Source organism: Hevea brasiliensis, chromosome 7 (genome assembly GCF_030052815.1).
Source record: "Hevea brasiliensis isolate MT/VB/25A 57/8 chromosome 7, ASM3005281v1, whole genome shotgun sequence".
Lineage (NCBI taxonomy): Eukaryota > Viridiplantae > Streptophyta > Magnoliopsida > Malpighiales > Euphorbiaceae > Hevea > Hevea brasiliensis.
This window is the reverse complement of record NC_079499.1, coordinates 101,925,402-101,952,053: the sequence shown is the minus strand read 5'-3', so window position 1 is coordinate 101,952,053 and position 26,652 is coordinate 101,925,402. Positions and strand designations below refer to the sequence as shown.

Genomic DNA, 26,652 nt, shown 5'->3' with positions numbered 1-26,652 from the left:
TCTACTCACAGATCAACTAGGGACTACTGTGGTGGCTGGGTAGAGGAAGAAGACTGACTCTCATCTCCTAAATAATTATATTACAAATTCATTAATACTAGCTCAAATCAAGAATTTAAAGAGGCAAAGACACCATAATTTATATCGAAAATCTGACAGATTTTTTCCTATACCTAGGACCTACTCAACCTGTCAGGTAGCTCAAATAACACTTCTAAGATCACAAGCCTCAAGCCCACATATTGGCAACATCACATAGCCCCTTCTGGGCCTGCCAAACCAAACAATTATCAAGCATTAAGATAATTCCGCTATAGTCTTTAGAATTAATATTCTGCAAAAACCATCCAAACTAGCTCTAAAAATTCTAAAATTATGCCCGCGGTCCACAACAATGCTATAACACTATTACAAAAGAAGTTACAATTTTCAAACTGCCCACGAATATTTTATGGATTTTTATTCTAAATCCGACATTAGGTAAACAAAGCAATTTGGAGTTCAAATTTATCTACGCCAATTCTGATGCTTGGAACACGTCCAGGGTGTCTAAAAATGGTGGGATAGACTGTAATTTTGATCCACTTCTAAAGTGGGTCCGATAGCTCGTCTGTCCGGCTCAAAAATGCAAATTCGGATGTTGGTGAAATTTTCACAAAATGAAAGTACCTACGCGAAGCTCACAACACCAGGAGTTAGAATATAATTTTTATTTAATTAAACAAGTTCAATAAAGGCTCGAAAAATCACTGCAAAGCTCATGGGACTCACCAAAATTTTAGCGTCAGAAAAATTTGAAATTTATATTATTGCAAAGCTCTCACCGAGTAGAGCATACCAGTGGTATCGGAATTCTCGCGAGGTTCCCGATTTGAGAGAAATCTAGCCTAAAAATTAAAATGAGCTAAAATTCTAGCGCTTAATTTGAACAAACTGTTTAATGAAAATTTGTATTCTTGGTGTCTTTAGAAAGCTCTAGGAGAGTAGAACACGTTTGGGACTGGAATCGGTCTAATTGGTGGCTAGATCGGCTGGAATCAGGCCTAAAAGTTCAAGAGTCACGCGTAAGAAGGAGGAGTTTCATGCGCGTTTTCCCGGTGACTGGGGTGGCAGCCGGTAGTGGGGAAGGGTCTCGTGGGGTGCTAGCTTGTGGGGTAGGGCTGGAGATGGTCGACCAATAGTGGGGAGGGGAGAGGAGAAAGAAAAAGTAAGGAGAAGTGGGAGGGCTGGACGCGTGGGGAGGGGAGGGAAAAAGAAAAATGGACCGATCTAATTTGATCAGTCCGACCCAGTTTGGTTCAATTCAATCGATTCAATTTAGAATATCCAAAAATCAATTTTTGCTCTACCCTGGAACCCAAAAAGAGCTTCGAAAATTTAGAAAAAAAATTACAGAAAATTCGAAAAAATTAGTGGAGTCCAAATATATTTTTAAATTTACCACATGGTCTTTAAATTAATTTTTAAAAATCGATAAAGTTTATTGTCTCAAGAAAATCAAACTTGATTTTAAAAATCCAGAAAATTCCAATTTAATTTTCATAATATTTAATACAATAAAATATTATAATTTACATATAAAATAATTATTTAAAAAATCGGGGTATTACATTCTTCTCTCCTTACAGAAAATTCATCTTCAAATTTTTTTACACAAAACAGAGTAACAAGTCAGAATTACATATTAAATAGATAAGGGTACTTACTGCGTATATTCCGCTCTGACTCCTAGGTGCATAACTCAACTGATTGTCTCCTCCATAGAACTTTAACCATAGGAATCTTCTTTGACCGAAGTTGTCTTATCTAATTGTCCACTATGGCTATAGGTTGCTCCTCGAAGATTACGTCCTCATTTAACTCCACTGTATCTGGTTGCAGCACATGAGAAGGGTTAGGAACGTACTTCCTAAGCATGGAGATGTGGAACACAAGGTGGATATGAGAAAAGCTTGGTGGTCACTTCAACCGATAAGCAACTGCTCTCACTCTGTCTGTGATCTCGAAAGATCCTATGTAACTGGGTGCCAACTTGCCCTTCTTCCCAAGTCTCATAACTTCTTTCATAAGAGAAACCTTCATGAACACATAGTCACCCACTGTAAATTCTACATCTTTCCTTCTTAGGTCTGCGTAACTCTTCTGCCTACTGAAAGATGTCTTCAGACGTTCCCTGATCAAAGAAACCATATCTGAAGTATACTGCACTAGGTCTACATCATGTGCTCTTACTTATCCAACTTTTGCCCAACATAGAGGGGACCTATACTTTCTACCATATAATGCCTCATAAGGTGCCATCTCAATACTAGAATGATAGCTGTTATTATAGGTAAATTCCACCAATGGTAGCTGATCATCTCATTGTCCTCCAAAATCTAGGACACACATACAAAACATATCCTCCAATGTCTGAATTATTCTTTTAGACTGCCCATCTGTCTGAGAGTGGACGGCTGTACTAAAGTTCAACTAGGTGTTAAGTGCCTTCTGCAGTTTCCTCTAAAATTAAGAACTGAACTAGGGCCCTATGTCAGATATTATGAAAGTAGAAACTCCACATAATCTAACTATCTCACGGATGTACACCTTTGTATATTGGGCAACAGAATAGTGGTCTGCACTCGCAAAAAGTGAGCCGACTTGGTTAGACGATCCACTATCACCCAAATAGAATCATACCCATGGGTAGTATGAGGCAACTCAGTCACAAAGTCTATGGTGATCATTTCCCACTTCCACTCTGGGATAGGAATCTCCTTGTCACACCTTACCACTTTATAAGGCATAACATGATCCCATAGTATACTTAATGAATCACCGAACTTCGTCTACCGATAATTCATTAAATACACTACAAGGCATTTTAACCCATTTCAATACGTTTTAATTGGTAAAATAATGTTAAAACATTATTTAAAAACCTTTAATTGGAGTTTAAACACAAAGTAAGAAATTTAGTAAATTTTATTTTTTGCAAATTTTATAAAAATTTCGGCAGAGTGTCGTCTATAATTAGGAAAAACAGTTCTTCTAACACCTGTAAAAACACTCCCAATAAATTTATTTTTCAACCTCAAACTCCAATATAGTCCAAGTCAACACAATCTCATTTTAAAATATACAACTCAACATAGTTCAATAAAATTCTTTATCATTACCTTTAATTTAATTTACGTAAACAAGTTTCAATTTACAGAAAGAAAATTTAAAATAATATTATTACAGACTTTAATGTACAACTGCTCAATTAACTACATAGATACATATGAATAAAATAATATTTACATCAAACTAATTTACAAGGGTATAAAATAATACCTGTACAAAAATCCTCAAAGTAGCTCCCCTGACAACTTAGCAGCTCACTCTGCTATATTATCTTTTTCCTTATCTGCGACAATAAATAAAAAGCTATCGCTGAGTATTGTTTACTCAGTGGAGCACAATAAAAGTTTAAAGATAATGAATATCTAAACATACATCCATAAACATAAATTTAAACCATTGCACAAGATAATTCATAAAGTTCAAGTCAACTTTTATAATATCATTTTGTCAAAATAATTTATAAATTATAGTGTTGTCAATCCATAGACAACTTAGGTCATGACACAAAATTTTCTATCAATGCCTTGTTGTACACCACGACAAAGCAATCTCAACCCCACTAATCGAAATCAATGAGAAAGGTGGCTAGATAGTTATATGAATACTCATCTGATCTCAATCTCAACTGACAAGCCAGAGATGGAGGAATATAATCGATCTCAACCCCATAAACAGAGGAGGAACACAGTGATACTGTCATGCTAAGTGTGAATCCAAACCAATTTAAAATCAAGTTATTCAAACATTTCATTTAAACATTAAATAAATTCTCATTTCAAATTTCAATTCACAAAGTGGGAAACACTGCATTTCTCAAGTCACCATTCAACATAAATTATGTCAAAATATATTCAAATCAATTTTCTCATAGCAAAATCAAAATTGAAAAGGTATTGTGCACAAACCTTGTATGAGTCGCCTTTAGGCCTTGACTCACTTTTCCTTATCTTCCTTCCCAGTCACTTTTCCAACTGAAATACATAATTTATAGTGTTTCAGTATCATGTCTTATAATTATTCCAACAATTAATTTCATATATACTTAATTGTACCCTTGAATTTGCTTAAAATGGAATTCTTTGAGTTTGGTAATTTGGGGTTAGTATTCATTGCACTATTCAAGTCAAAATGTTAACTTTTTTATGTTTAATAGGTATGTTGGTCCTAAATGCACTCACATACCACATTTTGAGTGTCAAATTTGTTGGCATTAATTGCCATTCTAAATTCAAAGCTTCCTAAAAGAAATTATAAATTTTCAGTTTTGGGTCACTGTTTTCTACTGTCTCATTGGTCTTGATACAGTGAGATTTTGGCTGAATGTCCTTCATCAAAGTTGTTCCTTATTGTTTCTAGTTTATTTTTCTTTTTGAATCACTCCATTTGGAATTTTTTAGCTCAAGTCATGCCTATTTTTCTAGGGCCGGCCGGATTGGTTACAACCCAAAAATTATGAGCAATTATTGGTTCTAGCAGTTTTGAGCAACCAACTTTGGTTGACAATTTGACTTAGTTATTGGTAGAATTTGGGTTTGTGTTCCTCATAAAAGTTGTAGTACCATGTCATAGCTTTCCAATGGTATAAAAATCAGGTCATTTGGACATTTCTACACCAAGTTATGACCATTTGAAGTCATTTCTGTACAGTGGCAATTTGCCTAATCCGGGTTTGACCAAATTTTTCACTAACTTAAGTTTATTTTCAGGGCAAGGTTTCTATACAAAAATTGTTGCATTATGTCTTAATTTTCATCTCCAATTAGCCTCACACCAATTAGAGTAGCAGAATTTCAATTTCGGTCCTTTAAGTGAACCATGGTCAGGCTGTCCAGAATTAGACCCTTACCAACCAGCATTCACTTGTAATTCTCACCATTCAAACACCCTCTAATTCCTCCAATTGACCAAATTGAGTCTCAATTAAGTCAATTTGCTTCAATTTCAAAAGCCCCTAAATTTTTCCCCAATTTCCCTAAGGTCAAGAACCCTAATTTCTCAAATGATTTAATTGATGAAATTAAAGTATATACAATACATCTACACACTAAATTAAACTTAAATACACTTTTAATTTCATCAAAATCCATCAAACCCTAGTAAATCTCATGTTGGCCAAAATTCCCTTCTTAAAAGTTCACACCTAATTTCTTTAATTTTTAACATAATTCATGCAACTCTCAACCTAACTTCAAAGATTAATGAAGAAAGAAACTAAAATTAAACTAACCTTGGGTGAAGCTTTTCTATCTCCAATTTTCTTCAATTTCCTTCAATTTTCCTTTCTCCAATCTTCTTTTCAAGACTCAAAATCAAGGTTTAATTAAGAGAATTGGGGAATTTATGGCCAATTTTTAGGGTTTAGAAAGCTTGAATTAAGCTTTCATGGAGGAAATTAGAGAGAGAAATGGGAGAGGAGAGAGGGACGGCAATAATGGGAAAGAAGACCACCTTTTTTATTTTTAATTTGTCTTATAATTGTTAAAATTATCCCAACAATTAATTAATAAGAAATTAAAATTATTTATGGAGTCATGCTCATGTCACCTATGATGATGTCATAAATCTCTTTTAACTTTCTTTTCTTTTCTTTTCCTTTCTTTTTCCATAACTTCTTCAATTTAAATCTATATTTCAAAATTTTAATTTCTTACATTTTATTGGACATTTAGGCCATAAGTCACCTCTAAGGGTGAATTGACCAATTTGTCCGTTACCGGTTTGATCCGGTTCACCAGTAACACTGTATTTCTTTATGAACACTGATCTAATTATTTGACCTAATTCTCAACTCTTTTCTGTGGTTTTCTTATTTCCACTAGCTTCGCAATAATTCCTAGGACTGCGGTGTCATAATGTCCCGTATGAAATTAGGGTTACAACTGACCTCGCAGTTACTTTCCGGTACTGTCAACCATCACTGTGACCCTCGATTCATTTAACCTTTTATGCTTTGTTTTCTAAGTTTTCATTTTATCATCATATAATGGCTATTTATTTTCATTCATGGCTTTTCTAAATGACTTAAACATGGTCCTAATCCTCTTAATTGTCTGGACCGACACCGGTCACTGGAACAGTGAGATGCATAGAACTATGAATGTAGGGGTATTACAATTATCCCCCCCTTAAAATAAATTTTGTCTCAAAATTTTACCTGAGGTTAATCTCTGAACAGCTGTGGGTGCTGTTTCCTCATATCCTCCTCAAGCTCCCAAGTAGCCTCCTGGTATGAATAATGGTTCCACAGCACTTTCACTAATGGTATCTGCTTGTTTCTCAGCTGCTTCACCTCATATGCCAGAATCTCAATAGGCTCTTTTTCATAAGTGATGTCTGGATTAACCTCAATCTCTTCTACTGGTAGCATATGAGATGGGTTTGATTTATACCTCCTCAACATAAACACATAGAAGACATTATTTATCTTTTCTAGCTCTAGAGGTAGTGCCAATCTGTATGCCAAGTGACCCACTCTTTCCAAAACCTCATAAGGTCTAATGAAGCGAGGACTTAGTTTCCAATTTCTGCCAAACCTCATAATCCTTTTCCAAGAGGAAACTTTAAGGAATACCTTATCACCCACTGCATATTCAATGTCTCTCTTCTTCAAATCAATATAAGACTTCTATCGGTCTAATGCATCCTTGAGTCAATCTCTGATAAGCTTAATCTTCTCGTCTGTCTACTGAACAATTTCTGGGCCTATCAGATTCCTTTCACCTACTTCATCCTAGCACAGAGGAGTTCTGCACTTTCTGCCATACAAGGCTTCATATGGAAGCATCCCGATGCTTGATTGATAGCTGTTATTGTAAGCAAACTCAATCAAAGGTAGATGTGTATCCCAACTACCTTCAAATTCAATCACACAAGCCTGTAGCATATCCTCCAATATCTAAATGACTCTCTCAGACTGGCCATCTGTCTATGGATGGAATGTCGTACTGAAGTTTAATCTAGTTCCTAGGGCTCTCTGAAGACTACCCCAGAATCTAGAAGTGAACATTGGATCTCTGTCTGATACAATAGATATTGGCACCCATGAAGTCTCACAATCTCATCAATATACAGCTTAGTTAATCTGTCCAGACTGTAGTCCATCCGTACTGGCAAAAAGTGAGCAGATTTGGTTAGTTTGTCCACTATGACCCACACTATATCATGATTCTTCTGTGTTCTTGCAAGTCCCATTATAAAATCCATAGTTATGCTTTCCCATTTCCATTCAGGCACTGGCAATTGATGTAGCAAACCAGCTGGCACTTGATGCTCTGCCTTCACTTACTGGCAAGTTAGGCATTTAGATACATAATCAGTTATGTCTCTTTTCATACCCATCCACCAATAGTGCTCTTTAACTGTTCTATACATCTTGGTCCCACCATGGTACATGGCAAAAGGAGACTCATGTGCTTCCTTCATAATGATTTATCTCAATTCAACATCATTAGGAACGTACATTTTGCCTTGGTATAGCAATAACCCATCATTATTCACAGAAAATTCAAATTTTTTGCCATCTCGAGGTTCTTTCATTAATTTTTGATATTTCTCATCAATTTGTGCAGCTATTTTAATATGATCAATTAATACTGGTTTCACTTGCCATGTAGCTACCATCTGTCCGTCATCATCAATCTCTAAACTAGCATGCAATGCTTTTAATTCATGCACCATGGACAAAGGGGAAACTCTTAAGTTAGCCATGGTTTTACGGTTCAGAGCATCGGCAACCACATTAGCTTTTTCTGGCTGGTAGTCTATTAAACAATCATAGTCTTTAATTAGCTCAAGCCATCTCCTCTGTCTCAAATTCAACTCTTTTTGTGTGCCCAGATACTTTAAGCTCTTGTGATCTGTGTAGATATAACACTTCTCCCCATACAAATAATGTCTCTAGATCTTCAGAGTGAATATAATAGCTGCAAGCTCTAAGTCATGCGTCGGGTAATTTCTCTCATGTGGTTTCAGCTGGCGTGATGTATAAGCAATGACATTCCGATCTTGCATCAGTACATAGCCTAACCCATTGTGAGAAGCATCACTATAAATTGTCTATTCTTTACCCGGTGTAAGTAAAGTAAGGACTGGAGCTTCAGTCAAACATCTCTTCAATTCATCAAAACTCTGCTGGCATTTATCAGTCCACTGAAATTTCACATCTTTTCGAAGCAGTTTGGTCAGTGGAGATGCCAACATAGAAAATCCCTTCACAAACCGACGGTAGTATCCAGCTAAATCCAGAAAACTGTGGACTTTTATAATATTCCTGGGTGGCTTCCAATTAATCTATCTTACTGGGATCTACCTTAATACCCTCTGCTGATACTATGTGCCCCAAGAAAGAAATTTCTTCCAGCTAAAATTCACACTTTGATAATTTAGCATATAGTTGTTTCTCCCTTAAAGTCTGTAGCACAATCCACAGATGTCTATCATACTCCTCTGCACTCTTCGAATTCACCAAGATGTCATTAATGAACACCACCAAAAACTGATCTAAATATGGCTTGAAGATAGTGTTCATCAGGTCCATAAATGCAGCTGGAGTATTGGTTAACCCGAATGGCATTGACAGAAACTCATAGTGGCCATATTGAGTTCTAAACACAGTTTTAGGAATGCCCTATTCTTGCACCCTCAACTGGTAATAGCCCGATCCCAAATCAATTTTGGAGAATACAGCTGTACCTTTCAACTGATCAAACAAATCATCTATGCAGGGCAGTAGGTATCTGTTCTTTCTTGTCACCTTATTCAACTGCCAGTAGTTGATACACAGACGAAGAGTGCCATCTTTCTTCTTAACAAACAACACTGGCACTCCCCAAGGTGACACACTAGGGCGGATGAAGCCCTTATCAAGCAACTCTTTCAACTGCATCTTCAACTCCTTCAATTCAGTAGGTGCCATTCTGTATGGTGTAATGGAGATTAGTTCCACACCAGGCATAACCTCTATTTCAAACTGCACCTCTCTTTTCGGAGGAAATCTTAGCAATTCATCAAGAAACACATCCAGAAAGTCACATACTGTAGGGATGTCCCTCAATGCTAGACTCTTCACTTGGGTGTCTACCACATGGGCCAAGTATGCTTCACACCCCTTTCTGATCATTTTCCTAACTAGTGCAGCTAAAATGAGATTTGATGGCAGTAGCTACCTTTCCCCATGTATTACCACATCACTGTACTGAGGGAGACCAAAAGTGACCGTCTTCAGTCTACAGTCAATCATGGTGTGATGCCTGGCTAACCAATCCATACTCAAGATAATATCATAATCTTTGAAGGGCATTTCAATCAAATAGGACAGAAAAGTATGTCCTTGGATTAGCAAAGGACAGTACTTATATACCCTATTTATCCTGACCTCCTGGCCTAATGGACTAGTCACTAATACATCAAAGTCTATTTTTACACACGGAATAGTAGTAGAATAGATAACACTAGCATTGACATATGAATGTGTGGAGCCAGGATCAAATAATACATGTGCATCTTGGTCAAGGATAGAGAAAGTACCAACTACAACATCTGATGCCTCAGCCTCCTCTCTCTGACGCATCATGTATACCCTAACCGGTGCACCACTCTGTTCAGGCTGATTAATTGTGGCCTGACTGCCAGAGGAACTACCCCTGCCTCTGCCTCTGCCTCTACTAACTAATGGAGAACCCCTCGGGGTAGAAGCTTGGGTTGATCCTTCTGATGTAATAGATGGTTCAGAACGGCGTGCACTTGTATAGTCCTTAGCAAAGTGACAGGCCCCTCCACAGTTAAAACATGTGCCTGTGGCTCTATAGCATACTCCACCATGTGTTCTGCCACATGTCTCACATACATGGATAGATAGTGCACCTCTAGGTGTCTGCTGGGTCTGCTGACTGGATCAGGGTGGTCTCTGTCCAAAAGATCTACCTCTACTAGACTTACATGAGCTAGATCCTCCAAAGTGCGTTCTCTTTCCTGACCCACTATCAGGAGCTTGACTACTACTCTTTTTAGTTTTCTCTTTCTCTTCTGAACCCTTTTAAGGTGCCCCTTCCAATTCAATTCGTTCTAATTCTAGTGATTGAGATATCAGCTCAGAGAAATTTTCATGTTTGAATCCCACTACTTGCATCCTCAAACTAGGCTTCAAATCGGCTTCAAATCTCTTACATCGATCCCTGGTGGTGATAAGCAAATTTCTAGCATAATGACTTAATCTGGAGAAGTCTCTCTCATATTCTGCCACTATCTATTTCCTTGCTTCAACCCTAAAAATTCTTATAATTTCATATCTACATACGTGTCGGGGACCCATTTCTATCAAAACTCCCTCAAAAAATCTGACCATGTGAGGATTGGAGGCTCAACTAAGCTGTGGGAGATGGTTTTCCACCATTCATAAGTATCTCCTTGTAGTAAGGAAACATAGTACTCAAATTTTAGTTCTTTTGTATAATGCAACTTCTTAAATACTCTCTCCATCCTTTCAATCCATTGCTCGTCTTCCAGTGGATCCACAGTCCCTTTGAATTCAATAGCCCCAAACTTTATTAGTTTGTCATATTGCCTAGCTAGAGGCTGTGGTTGTACTGATGAGGTTTGAATTAGGGCTTGGGTGGGTATACCTCCAGCCATTTGTTGAAACAGTGCAGCCATCTGCTAAGCGAACTGAGCAGGAAACTGTGACATTGGAGGAGCTGGAGTGGCTGACCCACTCACATTCTGAAGAGCTGGGGCTTCTTCCTGTGCCTCAGCCTCAATAGACTATTCAACCGAATGATACCCTTCTTCCATTTCAATTCAAAGAGATTATCTATTCCCTGACAACAAACACAAGGAGGATTATCTCTATTAGTTTATATTCATGATGTAAATGCATCATATGTATCAATAAATGACATTGAGCAGTTGTACTAATCAAGTAAATAATTCAAATACATAGTTCAAAACTCATTCAAAACACAGCTTTGATACCACTAAAACATGTCACACCTTACCCCTTTATAAGGCATAACATGATCTTGTAGTATACTCAATGAATCACTGAACTTCGTCCACCGATAATTCATTACATACACTACAAGGAATTTTAACCCATTTCAATTCATTTTAATTGGTAAAATAATGTTAAAGCATTATTTAAAAACCTTTAATTGGAGTTTAGACACTAAGTAAGAAATTTGGCAAATTTTATTTTTCGCAAATTTTATAAAAATTTCGGTAGAGTGCCGTCTATAATTGGGAAAAACAGTTCTTCTAACACCTGTAAAAACGCTCCTAATAAATTTATTTTTCAACCTCAAACTCCAATATAGTCTCAAATCAATACAAGTCAACACAATCTCATTTCAAAATATACAACTCAACACAGTTCAATAAAATTCTTTATCATTACTTTTGATTTAATTACATAAATAAGTTTCAATTTACAGAAAGAAAATTTAAAATAATATTATTACAGACTTTAATATATAACTACTCAATTAACTACATAGATACATATGAGCAAAATAATATTTACATCAAACTAATTTACAAGGCTATAAAATAATACCCATATAAAAATCCTCAAAGTAGCTCCCCTGACAACTTAGTAGCTCACTCTGCTACCTTATCTTTTTCTTTATCTGCGACAGCAAATAAAAGCTATCGCTCAGTAATGTTTACTCAGTGGTGCACAATAAAAGTTTAAAGATATTGAATATCAAAACATACATCCATAAACATAAATTTAAACCATTGCACAAGATAATTCATAAAGTTCAAGTCAACTTTTGTAATACCATTTTCTCAAAATAATTTATAAATCACAGTATTACTAATCCATACACAACTTAGGTCATGACACAAAATTTTCGATCAATACCGTGTTGTACACCATGACAAAGCAATCTCTACCCCACTAATCGAAATCAATGAGGGAGTTAGCAAGCTAGCTATATTAGTACTCATCCAATCTCAACCTCAACTGGCAAGCCAGAGATTGAGGAATATAATTGATCTCAATCCCGTAAATGGAGGAGGAGCACAGTGATACTGTCATGCTAAGTGTGAATGCAAACCAAGTTAAAATCAAGTTATTCAAACATTTCATTCAAACATTAAATAAATTCCCATTTCAAATTTCAATTCACAAAGTGGGCAACACAACATTTCTCAAGTCACTATTCAGCATAAATTATGTCAAAATATATTCAAATAAATTTTCTCATAGCAAAATCAAAATTGAAAAGGTATTGTGCACAAACCTTGTATGAGTCACCTCTAGGCCTTGACTCACTTTTCCTTATCTTTCTTCCCAGTCTCTTTTTCAATTGAAACACATAATTTATAGTGTTTCAATATCATGTCTTATAATTATTCCAACAATTAATTTCATACATGCTTAATTGTACCCTTGAATTTGCTTAAAATGGAATTTTTTGAGTTTGGTAATTTGGGGTTACTATTCATTATACTATTTAAGTCAAAATATTGACTTTTTCATGTTTAATAGGTATGTTGGTCCTAAATGCACTCACATACCACATTTTGAGTGTCAAATTTGTTGGTAAATTGAAAGCTTCCTAAGAGAAATTATAAATTTCCAGTTTTAGGTCACTGTCTTCTACTGTTCCATTGGTCTTGCTACAGTGGGAGTTTGGCTGAATGTCCTTCATCAAAGTTATTCCTTATTGTGTCTAGTTTATTTTCCTTTTTGAATCACTCCATTTTAAGTTTTTTAGCTCAAGTTATGCATATTTTTCTAGGGCTGGCTGGATTGGTTACAACCCAGAAATTTTGGGATATTCTTGGTTCTAGCAGTTTTAAGCAACCAACTTTTGGTTGACAATTAGACTTGGTTATGGGTAGAATTTGGGTTTGTGTTCTTCATAAAAGTTGTAGTACCATGTCATAGCTTTCCAATGGTGTAAAAATCAGGTCATTTGGATCTTTCTACACCAAGTTATGACCATTTGAACAAATACTGTTCATATGGTCATTTTTGTACAGTGGCAGTGTGCCTAATCCGGGTTTGACCAAATTTTTCACTAACTTAAGTTCATTTTCAGGGCAAGGTTTCTATACAAAAATTGTTGCATTATGTCTTAATTTTCATCTCCAATTAGCATCACACCAATTGGAGTAACAGAATTTCAATTTTGGTCCTTTAACTGGACCATGGTCAGGCTGTCCAGAATTGGACCCTTACCAACCAGCATTCACTTTCAATTCTCACCATTCAAACACCCTCTAATTCACTCCAATTAACCAAATTGAGTCTTAATTAAGTCAATTTGCTTCAATTTAAAAACCCCTAAATTTTTCCCCAATTTCCCTAAGGTCAAAAACCCTAATTTCTCAAATGATTCAATTGACGAAATTAAAGTATATACAATACATCTACACACTAAATTAAACTTAAATACACTTTTAATTTCATCAAAATCCATCAAAACCTAGTAAATCTCATGTTGGCCAAAATTTCCTTCTTGAAAGTTCACACCTAATTTCTTTAATTTTTAACATAATTCATGCATCTCTCAACCTAACTTCAAAGATTAATGAAGAAAGAAACTAAAATTGAACTAACCTTGGGTGAAGCTTTTCTATCTCCAATTTTCTTCAATTTCCTTCAATTTTCCTTTCTCCAATCTTCTTTTCAAGACTCAAAATCAAGGTTTAATTAAGAGAATTGGGGAATTTATGGCCAATTTTTAGGGTTTAGAAAGCTTGCATTAAGCTTTCATGGAGGAAATTAGAGAGAGAAATGGGAGAGGAGAGAGGGACAGAAATAATGGGAAAGAAGACCATCTTTTTTTATTTTTAATTTGTATTGTTAAAATTATCCCCACAATTAATTAATAAGAAATTAAAATTATTTATGGAGTCATGCTCATGTCACCTATGATGATGTCATAAATCTCTTTTAACTTTTTTTTCTTTTCTTTTTCTTTCTTTTTCATAACTTCTTTAATTTAAATCTATATTTCAAAATTTTAATTTCTTACATTTTATTGGACATTTAGGCCATAAGTCACCTCTAAGGGTGAATTGACCAATTTGCCCGTCACCGGTCTGATCCGGTTTACCAATAATACTGTATTTCTTCATGAACTCTGATCTAATTATTTGACCTAATTCTCAACTCTTTTCTGTGGTTTTCTCATTTTCACTAGCTTCGCAATAATTTTTAGGACTGCAGTGTCACAATGTCCCGTACGAAATTAGGGTTACAATTAACCTCGCAGTTACTTCCTGGTACGGTCACTTATCGCTGTGACCCCTGACTCATTTAACCTTTTATGTTTTGTTTTCTAAGTTTTCATTTTTTTCATCATATAATGGCGATTTATTTTCATTCATGGCTTTTCTAGATGACTTAAACATGGTCCTAATCCTCTTAATTGTCTGGACCGACATGGGTCATCAGAATAGTGAAATGCATAGGACTATGAATGTAGGGTTGTTACACTCCTACAACTTCCCTGATAGCCTCTGATGTTTAAATTTTAATTTCTGATAAGTTAAGCACTTGGATACAAAATCTGCTATGTCCCTCTTCACGCTATTCTACCAGTATCTATTTTTTACATCATGGTACATTATTGTGGAGCCTGGGTGAACATGGTAGAGCATATAGTGTACCTCCTGCATAATCTCATTTCTGAGGTCAAACCCTGATCTATCAACTCATGTATCTCCCGAATCAACAATCTCCTTTCTGCTGATATATATGCTAAGTTGCCAGAAAATTTCCTACTCAAGACATCTACCACTGCATTCGTCTTACCTGGGTGGTATTGGTTGGTATAGTCATAATCCTTCAAAAGCTCCATCTATCTCCTCTGTCTCAAATTTAAATCTCTCTGTTGAAAGATGTACTTTAAGCTCTTATGGTCGGCGTATATCTCACAATCCTCATCATGCAAATAGTGCCTCCAGATTTTTAGTGTAAAAACCACAGCTGCCATCTCCAAATCATGAATAAGGTAGTTTTGCTCGTGCCTCTTTAATTGCCTTAAAGCATAAGCCATTATTTTATCATGCTGCATCAAAACACACCCCAAGCCAAGTCTAGAAGTATCACAATACGTTATATATCCTTATCCACTTATAGGTAATGTCAGCACAGGAGCTGTAGTTAAGCATTCCTTAAGTTTCTGGAAGCTTTCCTCACACTCGTCTGACCAGAAGAACATGATATTCTTTCGAGTCAACCGTGTCAAATGAGTTGCTATTCTAGAGAAATTCTGCACAAAAAGCCTATAGTAGCCTGCTAGGCTTAGAAAACTCTGTACCTCAGTAACTGTAGTAGGCCTAAGCTAATCAATTACTGCCTCAATCTTCTTAGGATCCACTTGAATACCTTCACTAAATGCCACATGTCCCAAGAATGAGATACTCTCCAACCAAAACTCACACTTTGAAAATTTAGTATACACCTGATGTTCCCTTAAAGTCTGTAACACCATCTTTAGGTGTTAAATATGTTCTTCCTCAATTTGAGAATACACCAAAATATCATCTATGAACACAATGACAAAGCGATTCAGGAATGGCTTAAAAACCCTGTTCATTCCATAAAGACCACTGGTCCATTACTGAGTTCAAAAGACATCACCAGGAACTCATAATGACCATACCTTGTCCTGAACGATGTTTTTGGTACATCCTCTCTTCTGATCCTCAGTTGGTGATAACTCGGTTGTAGGTCTATTTTTAAAAAGTATCTGGCCCCTTGCAGCTGATCAAATAGATCATCAATCTGAGAAAACAAATATTTATTCTTAACTATTGCTTTATTCAACCGTCTGTAATCAATACATAGTATCAAAGATCCATCCTTTTTTTTTTACAAATAGAATAGAAGCACTCCAAGGTAAAGTACTTGGCTGAATGAATGCCTTGTCTAGTAGCTCTTATAGTTGCTCCTTCAATTCCTTTGGTTTTGTCGGTGTCATCCTATAAGGTGGCATAGAAATGGAATTTGTACCTGGCACAATATCTATGTGGAATTCTATTTCCCTGTCCGGTGATAACCCTAGAAGCTCCTCAGGAAACATATTTACAAATTCTCTGACAACAGGTACATTCTTCACATCAGTACCTTTAATAGATGTGTCCCTCACTAGTGCTAAATACCCCTGATATCCACGCCTCAACACCTTCCTGACGCTAATAGCTGACACTAAGTTGTACGGAGCCACACTTCTGTCGTCATTGAAACTAAACTCTTCTACCCTCGAAATATGAAAGTACACCTTTTTATTTTTGCAATCTAGGGTGGCATAATGAGTTGACAGCTAATCCACACCCAATATCACATCAAAATCCATCACCAGTAAGGGAACCAAGTCTGCTGAGGGGATCTTTCAATTAACTACCATTGGACTACCCAGAAAAATCATATCCATATCTATATTATCACTAAGAGGGGTAGCTACAGACAAGGGACACTCTAAAGCAGTAGGATTTCTACCCAACCTCAAAGCAAACATAGGGGAAATAAACGAGTGCATAGCACCTGGGTCTATCAAAACACGTGCCTCAAAAGAATAGACTGGAATAATACTTGCTACCACAGCATTCAAAGCTTGAGCATCCTAGCGTGTTAAGGTGAAAACCTAAGCCTGGCCTCTACTATGGGATGCAAACCCCTGATACTGGCTCCTACGATAAAATCTACCCTCCAAAGCTACGTCCTCCCTGACCACCATCTGGTTAGCCACTAAACTGACTGCCTGTCGTGCTGGAAGTACCAGGGTGTAACTGGTGAGGTATATTAGCAACAGAACCTTGAGAACCCATCTGATACTCATTGAACATGGGGTATTTCCTGGCAAAGTGACCTTACTAGCCACTATGTGTATCAGGTGCTAAAGAAGACCCTAAACTAGATCTAAAACTGCTGTAGCTCGAACTCTATCCACTACTAGGACTATAGCCTGATCTGAACCTTTTGGTTCTGTGTCTAAGACCCTCTTTCTTATTCCCTCTGATTTTTTCACTATGATGACTCTGGTTGCCACCACCCATGGTACTCATATAGGGCATACCCAATGAACCTTCAGCTTTATTCTTCTTTAATCTGCTTTCCTCATCGCCCGTATAACTAATTTCTATCTGTCAAGCCCTATCTACTATCACATCAAATGGTTGGTCAGACAACATTGCCACGTTCACATATCTCCTATCCAGCCCTTTCAAAAATCTCTTCATTTTCATAGTTTCAGTGGCCACGGTGATTGGGGCATACCTACTCAATTCTAGAAATTCTGAAGCATATTCATCCACTGAGCTCCCATTCTATTTTAGAGCTTTAAAGGCCCACTGCTTTTGGTTCTTAAAGCTTTATGATATAAACCGATTTATAAATAACTCAACAAACTGTGCCCATGATAGTCCCTTAATTCGAGGGAGCACATAATTAGTCATCCATTGCCTTGGCATAGGTCCCAATACATGTTGTACACATTTTATCAACCTCATGTCTGTCAATTGTAGCTCCACTCCTGCCTATTTGCAAGAGTCCAAAAATCGATAGCCATCCTCTGTAGTATCATAAATTTCGGGCACCAGCTTTTTAAAATTTATTATCTACTTATACGGTTCAGCTCTCTGAACTAGGGGTAATGTGGAGGGTGGATCATATACTGTGCCATCATGTTAATAGTCCTCTGCAGACTAGCCAAGATGGCTACCATTGGATCCATAAGACCCTGGGCCATAAATGACGGCTCTTGTGATTATGGTTGTTCTTCCACCTAAGCAGTTCTGGGTCTCCTACCATGCCACCTTGGGGTGGGTGCCTCATCTTGTGTCGATATTTCATCTGGCACTGCTGGCTCTAGTGTCGTGGTAGCTCTCTTACCTCTACGCATTTTCCTGAAATGCAGCATTATTAGCCTGCAAAATCCAAAACAAAATACTATACATATCTACAAACTCATAAACACATACAGGTACGCAAAGCATAAACTAGATGCAAGGATAACAATGCGAGGATGAATATGGACCCTATACTCTGCATGAGACTCCCCTAACAAAACTCTTTTTTAAAACCCTAGATATGCACTTCCCATGAATCTGGAGCCTAAGCTCTAATACCAACTTTGTCATGACTCGAATTCTGGGTTGGACTGACACTAGGACTTAGGTCAGCATAAGGCCCCCAAAGCCCATAATAAGCCTAACTATTCCTAACCCAACCATAAAGCTCATAACTGTATTCCAATTTCCAAAAAAAAAAAAAAAAGGCAGAGTCCGACTATAACTTGGATTATCCAACAGGAAGATCTCAACTCACTCGACCTGTAATCACAAATTGTCTCACAATTCGGGGAGCTCAGCTCACCCTCACAATTCTCAAGCAAACAAAATAATCAAATGGGAGCTTAGCTCACTCATCCAGAGTATATATCCATTATACACATCTCATATGTCCACATAATAGATTTATAACTTCAAAAGAAATGAATTATTACAGTCCAAACAAGATTAAAATATTTCTAACACATGCGAAGCTTCTAGATTAAAAACAAGAAAAGGAAAATACAATTAAATGGCTACTGGTAAACCTGTGAAAAAGAAAGTAGATTAATCTTAATGAATCCTCTTATCACTTGAGGAAAAATAATTAAACAGGAGTGAGCGTTCGACTCATAGAGTAAGATATTGATTTCAAATACAATTTATATAACTATCTAAGGCTAATGCATCCCTAAATATGAAATGCAATATATAAAAACATATTCAATCAATTCAAACAATACTAGCACAAAAGATAATTTAGAGTACTCGCATACTCGTGTGTCACATCATTGTATATAAATATGGGAGTTGATCTCCTATATAGCTCTCTTAATCTAATACTTGCCAACGAGATCAACTCGAGCTAGACTTTCTTTTAATAATTTAAATGCGGAGGTCAGTGAGATTAACTCAAAGTTGTACTCACCCTGACTTATCCATAAAAAGAATCGGGTCCTAGCGAGTCAAGCTCCAGCTGTTCCACCCCTCTTAACCATATTCAATATCACACCACACACATGCAGACACACGCACACAGCTTCAAATTATCTTAAGGTGACACCCACAACAGTTTCATCAAATAAAAATGCAATACAAAGCATGCCTAATATTTAGCTATATACATATATTTATAAGTGAATGCATGGGCATACCTTGAATATATAATAATAATAATAATATTGAAATTATAAATAAAATTAATACCTACTCACATATCAACCAGGGACTATTGTGGTGGCTAGGTGGAGGAAGAAGGTTGACTCTGATCATCTAAACAATTATATTACAAATTCATTAGTACTAACTCAAATCAATAATTTAAAAAGACAAAGACATCTTAATTTATGTCTAAAATTCGACAGAGTTTTTCTTGTACTTAGGACCTACCCAACCCGTAAGGTAGCTCAAACAACACTTCTAAGATCACAAGTCTCAAGCCCACATATTAACAACATCACATGGCCCCTTATGGGCTCGCCAAACCAAATAATTCTCAAGCATTCAGATAATTCAGCTATAGTCCTTAGAACTAACATTTTACAAAAACCATCCAACTAGCTCTAAAAATTCTAAAATTATACCCCACGCTCCACAACAATGCTATAAAACTATTACAAAATGAATTATAATTTTGTAACTACCCATGAATATTTTATGGATTTTTATTCTAAACTTGGCATTAGGTAAACAAAGTAATTTAGAGTTCAGGTTTACCTATGCCAATTCTGACACTTAGAATGTGTCCAGGGTAGCTGAAAATGGTGGGATGGACTATAAATTTGACCCATTTCCGAAGTGAGTCCGACAGCTCGTCTATCCAGCTCGAAAATGCAGATTTAGGCATCGATGAAATTTTTGTAAAACGAAAGTACTTACGCGAAGCCCACAATATTAGGAGTTAGAATTTAATTTTTATTTAATTATATAAGCCCAATAAAGGCTAAAAAAATCACTGCAAAGCTCGCGGGATCCATGAAATTTTGGTGTCAAAAAAATTTGAAATTTATATCATTGCAAAACTCTCACCAAGTAGAGCGTGCTAGTAGTCTCAGAATTCCTGTGGGGGTCCTAGTTTGAGAGAAATCTAACCCAAAAATCGAAATGGGCTAAAACTTCTCAGGCTTAATTTAAACAAACCACTAAATGAAAATTAGTGTTCTTAGTGTTTTCGGAAAGCTCTCGGAGAGTAGAGCGTGTTTGGGACTGGACTCGATTCAATTGGTAGTCGAATCAGCCAAAATCAAGCTGGGAAGTTCAAGAGTCGCGCGTGTGAAGGAGCAATTTCATGCGCATTTTTTCAGTGGCCAATGGCAGGAAAGGGTCCTGGTGGGGCGTCAGTGTGTGGGGGAGGGTTGGGAATGGTCGGTCAGCGGTGGGGAGGGGAGAGGAGAGAGAAAAAGAGGAAAGAGAAGTAAGGAGAGCTGGACGTGTGGGGAGGGGAGGGAAAAAGAAAAGAGGCCAGTTCGATTCAATACGGTCTGATCCGATTCAGTTCAATTCGGCTGGTTCGATTCAGGGTACCTAAAAATTGATTTTTGCTCTACCCTGGGACCCAAGACAAGGTCCAAAAATTTTGAAAAAGAATTACAAAAAATTCAAAAAAATTAGTGGAGTCCAAATATATTTTTAAATTTATCACGTGATCTTTAAATTAATTTTTAAAAATCGATAAAGTTTATTATCTCAAGAAAATCAAACCCGATTTTAAAATTTTAGAAAATTTTAATTTAATTTTCATAATATTTAATATAATAAAATATTATAATTTACATATAAAATAATTATTTAAAAATTTAGAGTGTTACATATAGAGTGTAATGTACATTCGCTACTACACTAGATCCACTTGATTTTTTTTTTTTCAAGATAATTAAGAGGAGAGAAATATCAAAACATATAACTCTTTATGCCTTTTTAAATAAAAAAAGGATATAATATTTCAAAATTTTCGAGTGAAGTAATAAAATATTACTTAAGATTTTGATGTCTGGGGTTTAAATTTCAATTAAAAAAATAAATAAAGTCTTCAGCAAAGACTATTATTTTAAGAGTATTTTCTCACTCTCTTGTTCATCAAAATACTTAGAGGATTTAAATGATTTGGATCACATAATTTTTTTTTTTTTAAAAGAATGTCAATCTATTAAGCGGCACATAATTTCATTGAACCGATGGAAACTGACATTACTTATTAATACAATTATATAAACCAAGGACATAATTCCATATCTAAGGGTAGAAGACACAATGCAAAAGTTGAAATGTGAAGGCGATAAGTGGGTGGGGCCTGAAGATGCTTGGCCCTAGGAGTCACTAGACTGAACTCCTCAGCCATATCCAAATCGGTTGGTAGAAAGACATTTGGGATGGTAGAAGACACAATAGCAAAAGTTCAAACGTGAAGGCGATAAGTGGGTAGGGCCTCAAGATGCTTGGCCCTAGGAGTCACTAGACTGAACTCCTCAGCCATATCCAAATCGGTTGGTAGCAGTTCATTTGGGAGCTCCCAATCGAAGCAATGCACCAGCTGCGCCAGCACCAATCGAACCACAGTTATTCCCAGTTGAATTCCAGGGCAACCCCTTCGGCCTGACCCAAATGGAAGAAGCTGAAAGTCCCGTCCTCGAACGTCTACGTTGCACCCAGAAAACCTCTCTGGCCAGAACTTCTCTGCATCACTCCAAGCATTTGGATCTCTTCCAATTGCCCATGCGTTTATAATAATATGTGACTTTTTTGGTATGAGAAAACCTTCAATAATGGTGTCTTCCGTTGCCTCGTGAGGGAGTAGTAATGGTGCTACTGGATGGAGTCTGAAAGTTTCCTTTATAACCATCTCTAAGTATTCCAAGCTCTCCAAGTCTGATTCTTCCACCATTCTTTCCTTGCCAACCTTCTCTTCCAACTCTTTTTGGACTTTCTTCATTACTCGAGGGTGTATTATGAGTTCTGATAATGCCCACTCAATTACTGCGGCTGAAGTGTCCATTGAGCCTGCAAGCATGTCCTGCAACAAAATTATATCTGATCAAATCCCTTCAGATAGTAGCAGAATTGCAAGAGATTAGCAGTGTTTAGTGAATACTTAATTTCCTTACCAAGATTATAGCTTTGATGTTATCTCTGCCTATGTGATATTCAGACACTTCAGAACCCACGAAGCCCAACATGACATCGACGAAGTCTTTTGTTTTTTCGTCCTTCGACTGAATATGCTCATCGATAATTTTCTCAAAGAAGTCATCAAACACCTTGCTAACAGCCTTCATGCGCTTTGTAAAACCCTGAAGATCAAGTGCTGCAATCTGAGGGATGTAATCACCCAAGTTAGGAGCTGCTGCTAACATCATAGCCTCTTGAATTACAGCTTTGAAGCCTCTCTCATCAAACTCTTTGTCCATATACTTTTTCCCAAAAACCATTCTACAACTCATATCAGCACTAAGAGACGCGACCTTGGCACTGAGATCAACAGAAACACGTTGATGCGAAGCCTCCTTAATGTGCTCAATCAAGAGTTCAAGCTCTTCTTTTCTCATGGATTTGAAAGAATTGATCTTAAGGTTACTGAGCAACTCTAGGGTGCACATCTTGCGCACATTACGCCAATAGGAGCCATATGAAGCAAAAGATAAGTTCTTTTGCTCGTAGGACATGTACTTGGCAGCCTCATGAGGAGGCCTACTCGCAAAATTAAGGTCATGGATCTTGAGAAACAATTCGGCAGCTTTAGGGGATGAGACAACAATGGTTGGCATCAAGCCTAACTGCAGATGCATAATTGGACCATATTGTTTGGCTAGTTGATGTAGAGCTCGGTGAGGGAACTTCCCCAGCAAATGAAGGCTGCCAAATATTGGTAGCCCTCTTGGACCTGGAGGTAGTTTCTTATCCTTGTTCTTTCCAATCCACAGCCATACCAGGAGAACCAACGCAAGGGCAATAAATGATAGAGAAGTCGAAGTTAAAGCCATGCTATATGAGTAGGTGGTGGGGTTCGTCCTTCTAATATTTATATTCTTATTACAGCATCTAGTGAGTCGGGCCGCTTTACAGCAAATCGAAGACATAAACATGCAAGGTTGAACTATTTAATAGACAAGTTTGATAGTATATTTTGTGTATTATATTTATAAAAGATTAGATTTAAAATAAAATTTTTTTTATATATATTTGATTTATAATAAATTTAAAATATAAATATATAAAATTATGTATTTAATAAATAATTTTATTATATATATTTTAGATACATAATTAATCTGATTTAAGTAATAAAAATTTAATATATAATTTTTTTATTTAAAATAAATATACGAGATAACACATATGATAAAATATATTTATTAAATTTATTTATATATTAAATTTATAATAAATTAAATTTAAATAAAAATTTTATATAAAAAAAATTTTAAAAATCATGTAAAATTTATGTTTTATATTATAAAAAAATTTATTTTGTTATAAAAAATAATATTTTTTAATACCCCTAACATACCTAATAATTAACAAGAAGCATAATGGAAGGCCTAAGCTAAGCTAAAAAGGGAAATGTTGACAGACTGGAAAAAAGCGGAGATAAGTTCAATGTCTATATTATAGCCTCGAATCTTGAGAAATGGAATATATATATATATATATATATATATATATATATATATATATATATATATATATATATAATTGTCGATCGCTAATTAATGTGATTAAGTTCAATGAATATATAATTATCTCCGAGAAAGTATCTTGGAAAATATTTGTAAAATAATATTTAAAATATGACAAACTGCTGAAAATGCAAGTGCAGGTTATTTCAAGAAAAAAAAATATTATTTTGCACATAAAAAAGATTTTTTTTTTCATGTCAAGATATCATGATGTGTTGATTTTAATTAAGAAACAATTTTTAATCAAAATTTTAAAATAAAGCATCATGATTACAGTATAAAATTATATAAACCGTAGAAACATTGTATATGATGATTTTATTTTAAATAAAATAAAATTACTTTACTTTGTTTTAAAAAAAAATCATGAATTTTACTAAATTTTTATGTTTTACTTCATAAATTTTATGTAAATTAATATTTAGTTTTTGTAAAATTAATAATCACTTTGTAAAAAAATATCAAATTAATGAAAAGATAATGATATATATACTTCGAATATAAATTTATAATATAATTTTTTTAAAATTAATTGATATAATTGAGATATTATATTAACCTTATAATAATAATGAACTGAATTATTTATTTTAATAATACAAATACAATAATATTTTATTATATTATTCATCAGAAATATTGTATGCTTATATTCTTATAAAATAATTACTTCACAAGAAATATACATCACTTTATTTAAAAAATTATGAGATAAAATATAAAAATAATATAAATTTTAAATTTTTAAGCTTTGTTTCTTTATTTTGAACAAAAAATAACCATAAAAATCATTGTAAATATCAGTATATAATTATACAATTTTCATATAAATAATAACAAAATAAAATTATGAAATTAAACTATAAATTAAAAAATTACAACATATACACCTCAATGATGTAAAAGAGTGAAAAAATTTTTTTAAAATATTATATATGTCATTAATATATATTAAAAAAAATTTATTTATATTCAATCTAATCCATTATATATTCAAAATATAAATATATAAATTCATATATTTAATAAATAAATTTTAATATATATATTAAAAAAAATATCTCATAAAAAAATAGCATTATTTAACAAAAGAAAAGACAGAAGTCACGATATGTACAATGAAAGGAAAAAAACGATCATTTACTAAAAATTTTAAACGTTTGTTGTCGTCAACATAATTAAATTATTATATTAGCATAGTTCTAAAATAAAAAAAATAAATTAAATTAATCAAATTATTAATTATTATTATATTGTAGGATTTTTGTTAATAAAATATACGAATATGTCAACCTTTCTGTCCGCATGTGATTCTGTAAACTTGAATTCTCCACCATTCGGCCGGAAGGAATGGTTACAGCAAGCAAACTTACAAACCGTTGTGTTGTGTCTTTCGTGCCAAGTAGCTAAAGTATCACAACTCTTATGATTTCAAGATATTGGCTCTTTAATGTTGTCGCCAAGGTAGTAAATATCACTTTTGATGCTTAAATTTAATTTGTTATAAAAAAAATTTTAAAATTTAATTTTATCTGAAATAATATTTTTAACCTTTATAAATACAATTTTAATATTTTTTTTATGAAAGTTAAATTCTTCTCTTTTTTAAAAAGCAGATCATTGTGATGACATCAATATTTTTATGAGAAATTTATGTGGTAATTGAAACGGTTGATATTTTTTAGTGTGAAAAAAAAAAGATGAAAAGCTGATTTTATTATTAGCGTATAAGATAAATTTTTATGGAATAAAATTAAAGTTCAAAAAAATTTAGTAACAAACTAAAGTTAAAAAATGAAAATAAAATACAGAGCAAAATTTAAAAACAGAATATAAAAATTACTTGTTTAAATAATGTCAAAGTGCAACAAGAAAACAAGTATTTCAAACAATTACAAAATAATGAATGATAAATATATTATGTTTTGATAATTTTAAAATTGAGAAGAATAGAAAAAAAAATAATATTCAAACCTCAAGAATTAATAAAGCGAATATCTAAATAAATTAATCAGCACACATACATCAATTAAACAAATTAAAGTGCTGAAATTCAAAAGGAAGAAAAAAAAATCAAATACAATGATTTATTAAAAAAAATTAATTTATTATAAATTAAAATATATTTTATATCTTAAATTTATAATACCGTCTAAAAATCAAATGGAGTAAATTAACAGTTTATAATTGAAAACGCAGTTATCGCTAATTCAAATTTCAATTGTTAATCGCCTCTCTCTCTCAAATCTAGGGGTAAGCATTATTCAGTTTAAACCGAATAAACTGAATTGAACCGTCTTAATTGGGTATTTCAATTTGATTTTTAAGATAATTCTATTCGGTTCGATTTTATATTTTAAGAATTTTAATTATTTCGATTTGATTTGATTTTGAAGAAAAAAACATTGATTAAATCGAATTGAACTGAATTACTTTATTGATTTTTAAATTAATTTATTTTTATAGAAAGTTTATGAATTATATGTAATTATATATATATAAATTATTTAATTTAATTAATTAATAGCTATTAAATTTAAACTAAAATTAAAATCAGACAAAATAACTTAAAAATAAAGTCTTCAATTTAAAACGAATACTCAAATCATCACAAAAATCCCCATTTCCACTGGAGGGAAGGGGAGTTAAATGAAACGGTGAGTATTGGGCGTTAAATGAAACGGTGTGCGTCATTCACACGAAGATAAGAGGAGTAAAGCCACAACGACGATTGAACCAAAAGCAGTTGAAAATGAACTTATGGCGGGAATCGTAGCACCAGCTGGCAAGGTAGCTTCCAGAGCAAGCTAGACAATCTCTGGATTGTATATATACTTAGTTCTGTACAGCTAAAGAAGTTGAG

General features: G+C 34.6%; 1 protein-coding gene across 1 annotated transcript; it reads right to left on the bottom strand.

The window, feature by feature from the left end:
• Positions 1 to 21,258: 21,258 nt before the first annotated feature.
• On the bottom strand, positions 21,259 to 23,167 carry LOC110671049 (cytochrome P450 71AU50). The gene is made up of 2 exons (XM_021833424.2): positions 22,218 to 23,167; positions 21,259 to 22,126 (listed from the first exon to the last, which is right to left on the bottom strand). Exons 1-2 carry the CDS (start codon positions 23,091 to 23,093, stop codon positions 21,512 to 21,514), a joined length of 1,491 nt encoding a protein of 496 aa, XP_021689116.2. The 5' UTR covers positions 23,094 to 23,167; the 3' UTR covers positions 21,259 to 21,511.
• Between the last annotated feature and the right edge of the window lie 3,485 nt (positions 23,168 to 26,652).